The sequence below is a fragment of the Schistocerca piceifrons genome, chromosome 11 (assembly GCF_021461385.2).
Source record: "Schistocerca piceifrons isolate TAMUIC-IGC-003096 chromosome 11, iqSchPice1.1, whole genome shotgun sequence".
Classification (NCBI taxonomy): domain Eukaryota; kingdom Metazoa; phylum Arthropoda; class Insecta; order Orthoptera; family Acrididae; genus Schistocerca; species Schistocerca piceifrons.
The window spans coordinates 12,590,259-12,607,027 of NC_060148.1; the positions used below are offsets into that span (position 1 = coordinate 12,590,259).

Below are 16,769 nucleotides of genomic sequence, written 5' to 3' on the forward strand. Positions count from 1 at the left end.
CGATTGCCCTGATACAGCACCAGGACCGGACTGCATCCACGCACAGATGCTGAAGCATCTCTCCAGGGACTGCCAGAGACACATCCTCACCATCTTTAATCGCATTTGGAGCGAGGGCGTGTTCCCGTCGCAATGGCGAGAGGGTCTTATTGTCCCCATCTTGAAGCTCGGTGCGGACCCACTGGCGGTGGACAGCTATCGTCCCATTACCCTCACCAATGTTTTGTGCAAATTGCTCGAACGTATGGGGGGGCGGCGTTTGTGTTGGGTCCTTGAGTCGCGCGGTCTCCTCGCTCCATCCCAGGGTGTCTTCCGTCGGGGCCGATCTGCCCCGGACAATTTGGTGCGGCTGGAATCTGCTATTCATACGGCCTTTGCCCGACGTCAGCATCTCGTTGCTGTAGTTTTCGATCTGCGGAAGGCGTATGACACCACATGGAGGCATCACATCCTCGCCACGTTGCATGAGTGGGGTCTTCGTGGTCGGCTCCCGGCTTTTCTTCAAACCTTTTTGTGCGCCGCTCTTTCCGGGTGCAAGTCGGTGCCGCCTCTAGTTCATCTTATATACAGGAAAATGGGGTCCCGCAGGGCTCGGTGTTGAGCGTCTCCTTATTTCTAGTGGCCATTAATGGTCTGGCTGCAGCCGTGGGGTCGTCGGTGTCTCCTTCTTTGTATGCCGACGACTTCTGCATCTCATTTAGCTCCAGGACTACGGGAGTCGCCGAACGCAGGCTGCAAGTCGCCGTTCGCAAGGCAGCATCATGGGCTCTGACTCATGGTTTTCAGTTCTCTGCAGCCAAGACTCGAGTTATGCACTTCTGCAGGCGTCGGACGGTCCACCCTCATCCTGAACTTTACCTCGACGGCCACCTGCTTGGAGTGGTGGACACTTGCCGTTTCTTGGGACTCGTGTTTGATGCCCGGCTCACATGGGTTCCTCATATTACTCAGCTGAAGCAGAAATGCTGGCGGCACCTCAACGCCCTCCGCTGCCTTAGCCACACGTCTTGGGGTGCAGATCGCTGCACGCTGCTGCGATTGTACAGAGCCCTTGTGCAGTCCCGGCTTGATTATGGGAGCCTGGCCTATGGGTCTGCATCACCCTCAGTGTTGAAGTTGTTAGACCCCATACAGCACTGTGGGGTTCGGCTTGCAACTGGCGCTTTCCGTACGAGCCCCGTGGATAGTCTACTGGTGGAGGCCGGGGTTCCCCCGCTGCGGATTCGCCGCCATCGACTGCTCGCCGACTATGCTGTCCACGTGCATTGCTCGCCTGGCCATCCCAATCGTCGCCTGCTTTTCCCTGCCGTGGTCCTCCATCTGCCCGAACGGCGACCTAGGTCTGGGCTTTCCATAGCTGTCCGCGTCCAGTCCCTGTTGTCGGAACTGGGCTCATTCCCTCTTCTGCCTCCCTTCCGGGTCCGTGCACCTACGCCTCCCTGGTGTTTGCTCCGTCCGTCCGTCCGTCTGGACTTGGCACAGGGACCCAAGGACTCGGTTTGTCTGTGGCCCTCCGTCGCCGTTTTCTTGCGCTCCTCGCCTCATTTACGGGCTGTGAGCCTGTCTACACTGATGGTTCCCCGGTTGATGGTCGCACTGCCTACGCTTTTGCTCACGCTGCCCATGTTGAACAGCGCTCCTTGCCGGCTGGCTGCAGTATTTTTACTGCAGAGCTGGTGGCCATATTGCGTGCTCTTGAGCATATGCGTTTCTGCTCAGGTACGTCCATCGTCATCTGCAGTGACTCCGTGAGCAGCCTTCAGGCCATCGACCGCTGCTATTCTTCTTCTCCTCTGGTGTCCTCTATTCAGGAGTCTGTTTCCGCCATTGCCCGTTCTGGACGTTGGGTGGTCTTGGTTTGGACGCCAGGTCACGTTGGCATCCCCGGGAATGAACGTGTTGACAGGTTGGCCAAAGGGGCGATCGACGCCCCAGCTTTGGAGATTGGCCTCACGGCTCGCGATCAGCAGCTGGTGTTGCGCCGTAAGGTGTTTGGGAGTGGCGAGGCATGACAGCCCCTAATAAACTGCGGGCTGTCAAGGAGACGACCGATGTGCGGCGCTCCTCCCTGCGGGCTTCTCGCAGGGACTCTGTCATCCTGTGTCGGCTCCGCATCGGCCATACCTACCTGACGCACGGCCATCTTTTGCGTCGGGAGGATCCCCCCCTGTGTCGGTGTGGGACCCGGCTGACGGTCGCCCACATCTTGTTAGTGTGTCCCCAACTGCACACCCTCCGGCAGTCTTTTAATCTCCCCGGCACTTTGCCTTTGGTTTTATGTGACAATGGCTCCATGGCTGACGACGTTTTAAATTTTATGCGTGGTAGTCCTTTTTATGGTTCCATTTAGAGAGGTCCTGCACCTTTCCTTTTGTGTATCTCTTGTCCTCGATTCTCTCATATTTGGTTGCAGATTTTAGTGTTAGTCGGTTGGTTGACTCTTTCCCTTTTTTGTTGTCGTGGTCAGTCAACCCATCTCCGGTCATCTTCTTTTGTTCTGTTTCTTTCTGTCTGGTGTCTTCGTGTCTTTAGTGTTCGTTGCCGCATTTGTGTTCTTTTAGGGCCTTGGGGGGGAGTCACCTTCCCCTTGGGGTTTTACCTGCTTCGTGCATTTCTGTCTCGCCTGTTTTTGGAATGGGGGACTGATGACCTTAGCTGTTTAGTCCCCCTTAAACATCCCAACAACCACCACCACCCCCTCACGCCTCTTCCCCCCTCCCCCTCTTTCCCTCACCCCTCTTTCCCCCACCCTCTTCCCCTCACCCCTCTACCCCTACCCCTCCTCCTCCTCATCATCATTGTCCTCTTTGTATATAATATGGTCTTCACGTCCATTGTGAGCATTATTTATACCATACTATTTGATAGATTTAACAACGATGTCTTCTCTCACTCTAGACCATAACTTTTTTATCCACTGTCACATCTATTTGATTGTAGGTCGTTTCAAAGCTCACTTTGGCATGAATTACTGTTTGTTTCATTCATCATCCATTTGTTCCATTCCTCTCTCATGTACACTTTAAACAGTTTATTTGTCTAGATATCAACAGGTTGCACTTGTGAAGTAAGTCTTCCCAGAATAACAGAAAGCTCTGTATTTCCCTGTCTCAGTTCATCTTTCACAGAATTTTTCAAATCACTACTAACCTGATCTATCACAAGAAGAAAACTCTTCTGCAGTAAGGCACCTTTCCGTCTCGCTCACTCTCTGTTAATCCACAATTGCATACAAGACTTGTCCATGCAAACCTTGTCACGCATGTTAACAACACCCGGCCGTATTTCAGAAGGTTTTGGCATTGTTTTGTGCTGGAAAATGATCATTGGAATAAGGTTAGTACCATCAGCACACCATGAAAGGATAACAGTGTAGTGCATTTTTTCGTGTCCACTTGTTCTTATAGTTACAGTTTCAGCACCTTTCAGGGCAACACGTCTATTACTCGGCACATCAAACGTCACAAGAGTTTCGTCAAGTCCATGACACGTCATAAACCTCTAGTGCCAACGAACTCCACTCTTATAGTCTGTCAAGTTCCACTGTAACACTAGCTTACAAGCACATATTTGAATCATTTTTGTATTAATTACAGTGCCATTTTGACAGTATCTTTGAATCCATTTCAGTTCGTCGTCTTCAAGCTTTGGCCATTTTGATTTCAGTCCTCTATTTTCACATTTAGTCTTCCTCTTTTTTTGCAGTTATGCTTTACTAGCCCGCCAATCACAAATGGTTTTTTTCTGTTGGTGGAGGGCTGAAACGCCACTAAAACTGCTCTGTTTCTGTGTTCTTCTGCATATGCTATTACTTTCATTTTATAGCCCACATCATATGAATACCTTGTATTTTTTTCTGTTAAGAAATTATTTACTAACAAAAGATTTTGTACTGTTACCAATAACACAAATCACTTTCAATTCAAGTTCGCTGGCACTGTAGATCGCAGCGATGCACCTTAAGCTAGAGAGTGTACTGGGTTTGTGACGGTGGGCAAGGGGAGTTTGGGGGGGGGGGGGGGGGGAGTTTTAGCCAGCTTGTGAATCCCTGCAACTAGTGTTCATTGCATCAGTGCACTTCTGCTGTCAGATAGAGGTAGATCTCCCATGGCATCAAATACGTGGTCATTTCTAAGACTAGCGGGAATTTTAAATCAAGCATTGGACTTTTTATATTAATTTTGAGTATAAGATGTGTCTTAATTTAAGAGGCAATTTTTTGAAGAAGTTATGGTCAGGGATGCGATTTCATTTGGCAACAGGAGCATCTCGTGGTTAGGCCACACACCCTGACTGCAAATCTGTAAGCCAGTCTGGTAATTCGGTCTGTCATGCTGCATTCCTGAACAGCATTCCAGGGTTTGTTTTCCAACAGGATAACACTCACCCACATACCGCTTTTGTAACCCAACATGCTGTACAGTGTGTCGCCGTGTTACCTTCGCCTACTGAACCACAAGGCCTGTCTCCAGTCGAGTACATACGGGCCATCATTGGACGACAACCCCGACGTCATCTGTAATCGGCATTAACCGACCCTGTATTGACCGAACAACTGCAACAGGCGTGGAACTCCACCCCACAAGCTGCCATCTGCAGCTGTGCAAGACAATGGATGCATGCATGCACGTTTGCATGCTTACATTCAACATTCCGGTTATTAATGTACCCACATTCCACATTTCCTATGGCCTATCTCACACTTAGATTAGCCTGTGATCTTGCAGTATTAACCAGTTACGTATGTTGCCTAGCCAGATGTATTCCTAAAATTTCGTTGTTGTTGTTGTTGTTGTTGCTGCTGCTGTTGTTGTGGTCTTCAGTCCTGAGACTGGTTTGATGCAGCTCTCCATGCTACTCTATCCTGTGCAAGCTTCTTCATCTCTCAGTATCTACTGCAACCTACATCCTACTGAATCTGCTTAGTGTATTCATCTCTTGGTCTCCCTCTACGATTTTTGCCCTCCATGCTGCCCTCCAATACTAAATTGGTGATCCCTTGATGTCTCAGAATGTGTCCTACCAACTGATCCCTTCTTCTAATCAAGTTGTGCCACAAACTCCTCTTCTCCCCAATTCCGTTCAATCCCTCCTGATTAGTTATGTGATCTACCCATCTAATCTTCAGCATTCTTCTGTAGCACCACATTTTGAAAGCTTCTATTCTTTACACTTCCATACATGGCTACACTCCATCCTAATACTTTCAGAAACGACTTCCTGACATTTAAATCTATACTCGATATTAACAAATTTCTCTTCTTCAGAAACGCTTTCCTTGGCATTCCCAGTCTACATTTTATATCCTCTCTACTTCGACCATCATCAGTTATTTTTCTCCCCAAATAGCAAAACTCCTTTACTACTTTAAGTGTTTCATTTCCTAATGTTATTCCCTCAGCATCACCTGACTTAATTCGACTACATTCCATTATCCTCTTTTTGCTTTTGTTGATGTTCATCTTATACCCTCCTATCAAGACACTGTCCATTTCTTTCAACTGCTCTTCTGAGTCCTTTGCTGTCCCTGACAGAATTACAATGTCATCGGCGAACCACAAAGTTTTAATTTCTTCTCCATGGATTTTAATACGTACTCCAAACTTTTCTTTTGTTTCCTTTACTGCTTGCTCAATATACAGATTGAATAACATCGGGGAGAGGCTACAACCCTGTCTCACTCCCTTCCCAACCACTGCTTCCATTTCATACCCCTCGACTCTTATAACTGCCGTCTGGTTTCTGTACAAATTGTAAATAGCCTTTCGCTCTCTGTATTTTACCCCTGCCACTTTCAGAATTTGAAAGAGAGTATTCCAATCAACATTGTCAAAAGCTTTCTCTAAGCCTACAAATGCTAGAAACGTAGGTTTGCCTTTCCTTAATCTTTCTTCTAAGGTAAGTCGTAGGGTCAGTATTGCCTCATGTGTTCCAAACTGATCTTCCCCGAGGTTGGCTTCTACTAGTTTTTCCATTCGTCTGTAAAGAATTCGCGTTAGTATTTTGCAGCTGTCACTTATTAAACTGATAGTTCGGTAATTTTCACATCTGTCAACACCTGCTTTCTTTGGGATTGGAATTATTATATTCTTCTTGAAGTCTGAGGGTATTTCGCCTGTCTCATACATCTTGGTCACCAGACGGTAGAGTTTTGTCAGGACTGGCTCTCCCAAGGCCGTCAGTAGTTCTAATGGAATGTCATCTACTCCAGGGGCCTTGTTTCGACGCAGGTCTTTCAGTGCTCTGTCAGACTCTTTACGCAGTATCGTATCTCCCATTTCATCTTCATCTACATCCTCTCCCATTTCCATAATATTGTCCTCAAGTATATCGCCCTTGTATAGACCCTCTATACACTCGTTCCACCTTTCTGCTTTCGCTTCTTTGCTTGGAACTGGGTTTCCATCAAAGCTCTTAATATTCATGCAATTTCATTACTCTACATTAATTATTTCTTGGTGTTGGGATTTTTTTCCTTCAGTGTATATCAGGCACACACTGACGTGCAGCTCCTATCAACCACACAGATCGGACAACTCTTTGCCGGCATTCGCGCAGGCCACAGACCTGTGACGCACGGCTTCTTGCTCTGGTGAGAGGACCCCCCAGTGTGTGGTATTCTGCGACATACTGATCATTGCACCACATTTTGCTAGACTGTTTTATTTCGAGACCAAAGTGTGACAGCTGATTTGCCGACAGATTTGCTGTCGTTTTAGATGAAAGTTAAAGAACGTGGTAAAATTTCCAAAATTTTGTGTATTACGTGACTTGTTCCCTAATATTTTAGAGTAACATTTTTAATGTGTTATCAGGGTGCGTCACTTATCCATGTTTTTGGTAATTGACCAGGCAGCCCCATCTTCTTCTTCTTGCGTTACGGCCTCTGTAGGACCACGGGTAGCCCCTTCGTGGACTGCATTTTCCTGTTCTTCTCCCAGAACCTCTTCATTCTTTCTCTTCTCCTCTCCCGCTCTTCTTCCGAGATCTTCAGTTTCCGTTTCTCCTGTCGGCTCCACTGGTGACACTCTAATCTTTTCCTGTATTCTTCTCTGTCATTGATCTCCGGCATATTGGTCGGTGTATATTTGTTCCTCCAATTTTCCTTTCCTTCGACCTCGATCCCCAATTCCAACCAGTCCTTCCGTAGTTCAACAACCTACTTGGTTCCTGTCTTTCCCCTTGTCCTCCCTGTTGTTTCCCACACTCTCTTTGTCATTCTGTCCATACTCATCCTAACTACATGTCCAGCAAACCTTGCCCTTTTGAGTCTGATTTCCCCGTATTGTTCTCATGCTCCGGTACAATTCTTCCCTAGGTCTTTGTATCCACCTCTCTCCACCTCTTTTGGGACCTAGCATTTTTCTCTCTTCTTTCTCAAGATGCTCTGCCCCATTTCTTCCTAGTGTCATCGTCTCAGCAGCATATAATACTGCATTCCTCACCGTTGCCTTGTATTGGCGTATCTTTGCCTCTGTGGATATATTATTTTTATTGTATATATCGCTCGTCATGCAGAAGGCTGACCTCATCTTGTTTATCCTCTCTGTTATTCCCTCCTTGCCCCTGTTCCTTCCTGTTATAAATTCTCCCAGATATTTTAATTTGTCCACCATTTGCACAGTGCCATCCGGTGTTTCCCAGTCTGCAGTGGTATTTAATGTCTTTGTTTTGTTATAGGCGATCCTCAGTCCCACATTTGTGGCTACCTTTCTTAAGTTGTCGAGTTGTGTCTTTGCGTCTTCTTCCGTCTCACTTACTATTGCTATGTCGTCTGCAAAAGGCTAGGCAGTCCACTTGAGCCCTGTTGTCCTTTTTGTCCCCCGCATGGGTCTTTGGTATTCCCATTTCCTTATTTATTGCTCTCCACTGCCTCATCACTTCGTCCAGTGCTATATTGAAACAACAATGGTGACAATCCATCTCCCTGTTTAACACCAGTCTCGATTTCAAATTCTTCTGACAGTGCTCCTCTGAATCGCACCCTTGCTTTTGTGTCTGTCAGAATTTCCTTTATGAGTTCTTGTGTCGTTCCATCAAGTCCTCTGTTCTTCAGGACCCTAACAAGAGTCTGTCTGTCGATGGAGTCATATGCCTTTGTGAAGTACACTGTACTTTCTGCCTGTTCTTCTTCTCTCTTGAGCAATAGTTTTGACTGCACCTTGTATCCAACCTCTAGTAGCGATATTCCTCTGTAGTTGTTTGCATCTCTCTTGTCCCAACATATTGTTGTCATTTTATTTTAGCTTTCCTCTAGACTTCATTGTGTTTTAATTGACAGATTTTGAATGGCTCCCTATTTGTTATGTTGTTTTCCACGCTGTGGCCATCGGTGGTGACACTGGTTCCCGTCAGATCACCAGAGTTAAGTGCTGTCGAGTTTGGCTAGCGGTCGGATGGGTGACCGTCCGGGTTTGTCGAGTGCTGTAGGGGAGCGGGCCGCACTCGGCTCTCGTGAGGCAAACTGAGGAGCTACTCGGTCGAGGAGTAGCGGCTCCGGTGACGAAAACTGACGACGACCGGGAGAGCAGTGTGACGATGACGGGCCCCCGACATCCGCATCCCGTGATGCCTGTCTGCTTAGGGTGACGTGGCAGTCGGTACTGTCGGTCCTTCTGAGGCCTGTTCAGATGGAGTTTCCGTGTTGTGTGATTGAGCGGTCGTTCGTGGGTGAGAATGGAAGAGAACGAGTGTGATTTTGTCTCACAAGGAGACCTTCCGGTCTCGGAAATTCAGTTCGGCATGAGACTTTGCATGTTAGTAGTGTACCTCAAGGGTTTCCACTCGTAGGAGTCTTAAAGTGTGTTATCCAGAAAAATCTGAAAAAAAAGGGCCCAAAGGTTTTAAACGTAGCTCGCACACTCCTCATATACGGTGTTGTAACCGCAGGAACAAGCCAAGTCTAACTGCAGTACCTTGAGAATAGTACGTAGGAAGAAGTTAAAGTTGTAGCGCTGGACGCCAGGCGTGGCTGAAGGGTCAGCCGAGGCGGCACTCAAACTGCTGGGCCGCTGGGTGCTTGATAAGAAAGTAAACAGCCAGCAGATACAAACGAAGGTCTGTGCAGGGACTCATGATAAGCAATCAAGTAAGGAGTATAAATAGATGCATTCCTGGCTAGAGAGGGAGGTCTGGGAGTGGAGAGAGAAAGAAAGAGGGCCCTTGGTGGGGACAGCGCTACGTCATGAGGAGCCAATGAAGGGCTCAGGACGCAGTGCGTGACCATATAGGGAGAGGCGCCTCTGCCCCTCCACTCAGCCTCTGAAGAACAATAGCAACAACAATGCTTTAACGATACCAAATAAGGACACGTTGCCTTCGACGCTACGTCATGCCAAGCGCTGGCGGGGTCGAAGGGGAAGCGCTAACAAAACCCGAGAGCACGCCGCTCTGAGGTCTTGTCGTGTCGCGTCTTGTCTGGTGAGGGCGAAGAGTTAGAGAGTGATAGCAGCAGCCGACTTGGGCTGGGGAACGGGCGGTAGGCAGGCAGCCCGAGATAGTCACTGGAGAGCATTAAGGCGTAGCCGCGGGACTAACGTAGGGTGGTAGGAAACATTGCAGAGCTTCTAGTAGGCAGTCGGAACGTTGGAGTCTGTCACCGTCTCTGTATTAGACTTGGCCTTCCTGTGAGTGCAACCACCGTCAGATAGGGCGAGCTGTATTCATTTAGAATAAACTGCAATTTGTTAAAGTTATCAAGACTTTAATTTTTACCAGCTTCCTAGCCTTGTGTTTTCACACCAGGGATTTCTACATCTTAACCAGATCAAAAAGTCTCCCTCTCACTATGGTCAACCGGCTAAATCCCATCCACGAACCGTGTCGCTCAATCCCTCGCAATACCCACGCTTGGGACGCGACAACGGGGCATAAGTAGAAAGGCAGCAGATTGGTGGAGAAACTGTCAGTAGTGTGGTAGACTGTCATGCGGCTGATCTAGTTTCGATCCTACCTGCCTTCCTGCTGCTATGCTTTCATTTTGATTTTTTAATTCTTTTAAAAATTATAGCAACTGTTAAATAAAGTATTATCAATTAAATCATAAGTAATTTTATTTTGTTTCTGAAATGGCTATCACAGATATTTAAATTGTGGATTATGCTCATCAATATTTTCTTTTTAAAAAGTTGAATAATTTCAAATGCATTTTTAATGCAGCTAAATTAAGTACCACTGTCACAAAACACTGGGTGGAATTTCAGTTATATATACAAGGTGTGTATATATACAAGGGAAGCAGTCGTTGGGAAGGGAGTAAGACAGGGTTGTAGCCTCTCCCCGATGTTGTTCAATCTGTATATTGTGCAAGCAGTAAAGGAAACAAAAGAAAAATTTGGAGTAGGTATTAAAATTCATGGAGAAGAAATAAAAACTTTGAGGTTCGCCGATGACATTGTAACTCTGTCAGAGACAGCAAAGGACTTGGAAGAGCAGTTGAAAGGAATGGACAGTGTCTTGAAAGGATGATATAAGATGAACATCAACAAAAGCAAAACGAGGATAATGGAATGTAATCTAATTAAGTCGGGTGATGCTGAGGGAATTAGATTAGGAAATGAGACACTTAAAGTAGTAAAGGAGTTTTGCTATTTGGGGAGCAAAATAACTGATGATGGTCGAAGTAGAGAGGATATAAAATGTAGACTGGCAATGGCAAGGAAAGCGTTTCTGAAGACGAGAAATTTGTTAGCATCGAATATAGATTTAACTGTCAGGAAGTCGTTTCTGAAAGTATTTGTATGGAGTGTAGCCATGTATGGAAGTGAAACATGGACGATAAATAGTTTGGACAAGAAGAGAATAGAAGCTTTCGAAATGTGGTGCTACAGAAAAATGTTGAAGATTAGATGGGTAGATCACATAACTAATGAGGAAGTATTGAATAGGATTGGGGAGAAGAGAAGTTTGTGGCACAACTTGACCAGAAGAAGGGATCGGTTGGTAGGACATGTTCTGAGGCATCAAGGGATCACCAATTTAGTATTGGAGGGCAGCGTGGAGGGTAAAAATAGTAGAGGGAGACCAAGAGATGAATACACTAAGCAGATACAGAAGGATGTAGGTTGCAGTGGGTACTAGGAGATGAAAAAGCTTGCACAGGATAGAGTAGCATGGAGAGCTGCATCAAACCAGTCTCAGGACTGAAGACCACAACAACAACAATACAAGGTGTACAACTTTGCTTCTGCCATTTTTTCCCCAACATTTGAGGCTTTAATGAAACAAATTGGTTACACACGTATCATCCAAAGTATTTTACATCGCTGGCCACTACTATCTCCCATCTTACGGGGAGTGTACCAATCCCGTGTCGAAAAAATCGTTCATCTTTTGGAGCGATCCACGAATTGATCCAATTTGTGACTTCTTTGTGAGATCTGAAGTGTTGGTCAGCCAGTATTTTGGCATCTTGCACAATTTTTGGAGGATGGTTGTTTACAGGAGCAACATTTTTTTTTTCTTTTTCTAAAGATCTGTTGAAAAACATACTTTTTTGACATTCCTGAAAACTTCTCTTTCATCAGAAATCCTGGAATCATACCAGGCATATCACATCATTTCCTTAAAAATTGGGAATGGACTACTGATTTGTTTTTATACAACTATTGATTGTATTTTTATACAGTCTTCACGAGAATTTATTTCTCTTTTATTTTTGATAAGATAAGTGCAGTTTTGTATGGACTTTATACATTTTTTGCTTGTATATGAAAATGAATACACTAAGCAGATTCGGAAGGATGTAGGTTGCAGTAGGTACTGGGAGATGAAGAAGCTTGCACAGGATAGAGTAGCATGGAGAGCTGCATCAAACCAGTCTCAGGACTGAAGACCACAACAACAACAACATGAAAATAGACGTCTCATGGTTGACTAAGTGGAGTATATTTCAGAGCTATCACATCTTGGTGATTTCTCGTCATCCTGAAAGATTTCGTAATATAATTCAGGCTTTGCTTCACCACCCAATATTTAACAGAAATCATTCTTGACCCACACAAGACTTCAAACTTCGGTTGAGAAAGTCAGTATACAGTTCTGTTGGTAGCCTCCGAGATTTGGAAGGCATTATTGCAACATTTTATAATTGCTCCTATTCAATAGTGGTCTTTTTTTTGTGCACGCGCACGAGCGCGCGCGCGCGCGCACACACACACACACACACACACACACTTGAGGAGGTAAGCTGTTTCCAAATGGAGTGAGAGCATATTGAGCAGTATATGTATGCGTCACTTTATTCATGTCTTGTCTTTTGACAAAAGTATTTTTGCACCCTTTGACAGCCAGAATTATTTTGTACACCAACTGATACTGACATTCTAGAAAGGCAAAACAATCGAAATTGAAGTACTCTGTCAGAGAATTGTAAAAATAGAGATCAAAATGAATTTTTAAATACCTGCCTGGTCATTATTGATAATAAAATCTTTGTTGAAATTCGGTATCAGTCTTAATGTCTGGGTTTGAAAACTGTCGTAGCAGCCAAGGTTTCTTAGATCATTGCTCCTTGTTTTCTTGGAACAAATCTTGTCACTTTGCTGATGAATTCCGTGCTTATTTTTTAGTGTATAAACACAGCTGTCAGGAGCTTTAACTTCAAAATCTGTAAACTGTTGTGCTGGTGCTAAAGCCCACTGTTGTAAATTCTGTGTAATGACTTGCTGATAATTCCCTTGTGTTTCAACAAAATGATCATATGCCCAGGAACTGATTGATGTGTACTTATCAAATTGATTGCCTCCTTTTTGTATTCCTTTTTCCCATTGGGATAAACATTCCTTCTTTCTTAACTGGCTGAATCTTTTTTTTATTTTATTTTTTTTATTTTTATGTTTGAGTTTCCACATGTGGTGAGCCTTTGCGGTATTGACAACATTAATTTTGTAATTGAAAGAAAGCCAGTCTACTTCTCTTGCCTTCGTATTCATCTAATGAGCTGTGTGGTCTATTCATCCGATGAGCTGTGGTCTTGGTGCTTTTCGAAAGGTTCACCATTACAGTTTTCATTTTCATGAGCAAGTTCATCATCAGTCTCAAGTATTTCTTCAGTCAGCATATCCATTGTTTGTTTGTAAATTTCTTTACCCATCAACATTACTTCATGAGAAATAATTGTTGAAGATTCTGATGCAATGAAATTATTTGCAGCAAGCAAGCTTTCATAATAAACAAGTGCATCTTTTAACATCGCCTTTGACAATTCACTGTGAAATACTATTGAAATTGTGAATTAAGAATGGCGTCAGCTGTGAGAGCGTGAGAACCAAAATCTGCTCCCCTCCCGGCTCCACGGCAACCTACGCTTTCAGTACGAGATGACAGCTTGTAATAAATTGCTACGTCACAGACCATGTTTTTATATTTCTTATGTGTGAAACAGCATTTTCTATGGTTTTTAAAAAAATGACATACAAGGACCAGCAAATGTTGTTTTGACCTGTGACATTGAAACTGATCTTGCACCACTTTCGTTCACATTTTGTTATTCATTCCCAAAATTAGACAGGACTTCACGTGTTTCGTATGAATGTGGATGTTTCACACCATGAAATTTCAGGTAATGAAATAAAACATGTTCCATTCTACGTCTGCATTACGTTTCACTTTCCGTCTGAGGCTGGGTTATGAGTGTTCCCTCGGATATAAATTATACCATCGCAGCTGTATGAGCGCTCGACGGCAGAGAAAATATTTATAAGAAAATGAAGGTACAAAAATTGTAACTCTTTTTGTTTTCTACCTGCTATTGTCTCTAGAGAGCAGAAGCTTAACTTCACTTATTCGCTAGTCTTGGTATGATTCAGACGTAAAAACTTATTCGTTAGTCTCGGTCTGATTAAGACGTAAAAACTTACTGGTGTGCAGACATATAGTATTGCGGAAGCTTGTATGAAATTTGGAGGATGGAAGTAGCCATAAAATACTTTGCATTCAATATCAAAATGGTTTTAATTCATAGACATTAGTAATTCCTGGACGATGAAATTTACTGCAAGATTTTGGATCAGCTACTACTTTTTCATGCAGAAATGAAGCAGGAGATTGTTGGAGAACAAGACCTGGACACCGCACGAGAGAAGACATGTTAACATGGTACAGGATGAACTCTTATCTACGCCATTTCCCCCTGTTAATCACATTTTGTTATTCTCCGTTCTCTTTCAAATAATTTTTGTAGTAGAAATTGGTTTGAATTTTGCTCAGAAATGCCACAAGGACCACCCCAACAATAGCTTTTCCGAACACAAAGTCCGATAGGTTTTCTGTAATACGAAGTCAGATTTGCATTTCATTCTTTCCCTTTTTCACAGTCATTAATGATTTTAAAACCCCCTTTTTATTCACCATTACTTCCCACATCTTCAACCTTTTCTTTTCTTCTCTTTTTCTTTTTTATTAACCTCTACACTGCTCACTGATGAATATGCAGAACTTTCCCAATTGATGTTTTAACAATGCAGGAATAATGCTTTGTATTTATTTACTTCTGTATTTCCATCAGAAGCTTATAACTTCAATTAATACTATTTATTTTCGTTTTTCCAGGTTCTTGAAGATCCAGCAGCAGACTCGGGGTTCAGTGTATTTATTAAAGAGGATCCAGACTTAGATTTAGGTGTGGATGCAACTGACAATAAAGTAAGTTTGAAATGGGTATCAGAATTTCTGTAGCATTGTAGTTGTGGATGATAATGTTTACTGTGTGCATAGTATCTGATAAGTTACACAGGCCTCCTAGGTAGTTTCAAGTGCAAGCATGCCAGATAACTCGGACACAATCTCAGCAAGGTACAGGTTTGACAAACTTGGTGTTCCAAAGCTGTGGACTGACGGTTGTCATCCATAGGCTACATTTAGCATTGGAGGGCAGCATGGAGGGTAAAAATCGTAGAAGGAGACCAAGAGATGAATACACTAAGCAGATTCAGAAGGATGTAGGTTGCAGTAGGTACTGGGAGATGATGAAGCGTGCACGGGATAGAGTAGCATGGAGAGCTGCATCAAACCAGTCTCAGGACTGAGGACAACAACAACAACAACAACAGCAGCCATAGGGTATGGCATGCTTCAGTGATGACCGTATGGAGCCGTGGAACATTGTATACCAGGAGTGAAGATTTTCTCTTAAACTCCAAACGGATCCATACTTTTACATGCAACCTCAACACAATTATCAGCTGGGTGACTGTTAAAATGAATCTTGGTTTGTCGACAGCTGTTGTAGCAACTGCCACTCCACAGCTGTATGAAGCTTGCTCAGGTATTGAGGACAGAGCTCAGTCAGTTTGTATTTCCTCAAGAGCACATGAGTTCAAGATGATGTTCAGTCCATAAACGCTTAAGATTCCCGATCGGAATCTGTGTACTGTGTGAGAGCATCCAATTGAGGAAGAGTGCTTTAGATAGCCCACCAAGAGCATCTACCCAAACCAAACTACCTCAGAATAGCAAGTCTCATTATTCTCTCTCAAAATGTTTCTCATTCTTAAAGTGAGGAGGAATTGCTTGGGAAGGTGTGAGTGGCTTACATAAAGTCCTGTTATGAACAAGCAAGAAACTCTTAAGTCTGTTGAATGATTGAAAAATGGGGTGCTTCTTGTCGAAACAAATATTTTCCATAAGCATGTGTAATGCTGAATGGTCTAGAGAATTATCAATAAAACTGAAATAAACACCACCCTCATTTCTAACAGTATTGTTGTTTGCTTCAGTTATCTAACAGTGATTGCCTTGAAGAACATCTACATCTACATTTATACCCCGCAAGCCACCCAACGGTGTGTGGCGGAGGGCACTTTACGTACCACTGTCATTACCTCCCTTTCCTGTTCCAGTCGCGTACGGTTCGCGGGAAGAACGACTGCCGGAAAGCCTCCGTGCGCGCTCGAATCTCTCTAATTTTACATCCATGATCTCCTCGGGAGGTATAAGTAGCGTGAAGCAATATATTCAATACCTCATCCAGAAACGCACCCTCTCGAAACCTGGACAGCGAGCTACACCGCGATGCAGAGCGCCTCTCTTGCAGAGTCTGCCACTCTAGTTTGCTAAACATCTCCTTAACGCTATCACGCTTACCAAATAACCCCTTGACGAAACGCGCCGCTCTTCTTTGGATCTTCTCTATCTCCTCTGTCAACCCGACCTGGTATGGATCCCACACTGATAAGCAATACTCGAGTATAGGTCGAACCACTGTTTTGTAAGCCACCTCCTTTGTTGATGGACTACATTTTCTAAGGACTCTCGCAGTGAATCTCAACCTGGTACCCGCCTTACCAACAATTAATTTTATATGATCATTCCACTTCAAATCGTTCTGCACGCATACTCCCAGATATTTTACAGAAGTAACTGCTACCAGTGTTCGTTCCACTATCATATAATCATACAATAAAGGATCCTTCTTTCTATGTATTCGCAATACATTACATTTGTCTATGTTAAGGGCCAGTTGCCACTCCCTGCACCAAGTGCCTATCCGCTGCAGATCTTTCTGCATATATGCTAGTTCAGTTTTCTAATACTGCAACTTCTCTGTATACTACAGCATCATCCGCGAAAAGCCGCACGGTACTTCCGACACTATCTGCTAGTTCATTTGTGTAAAGCAATGGTCCCATAACACTCCCCTGAGGCAGGCCAGAGGTCACTTTAACGTCTGTAGACGTCTCTCTGTCAAGAACAACATGCTGTGTTCTGTTTGCTAGAAACTCTTCAATCCAGCCACACAGCTGGTCTGATATTCCGTAGGCTCTTACTTT

General features: G+C 44.3%; 1 protein-coding gene across 1 annotated transcript in view; it reads left to right on the top strand.

Moving 5' to 3' along the window:
• Positions 1-16,769, top strand: part of LOC124720216 — a 199,118-nt gene that overhangs the window by 169,676 nt on the left and 12,673 nt on the right. Inside the window, exon 11 of the mRNA XM_047245537.1 lies at positions 14,551-14,643. Coding sequence (XP_047101493.1) covers positions 14,551-14,643 — 93 coding nt within the window. The remainder of the gene's footprint in view (positions 1-14,550; positions 14,644-16,769) is intronic.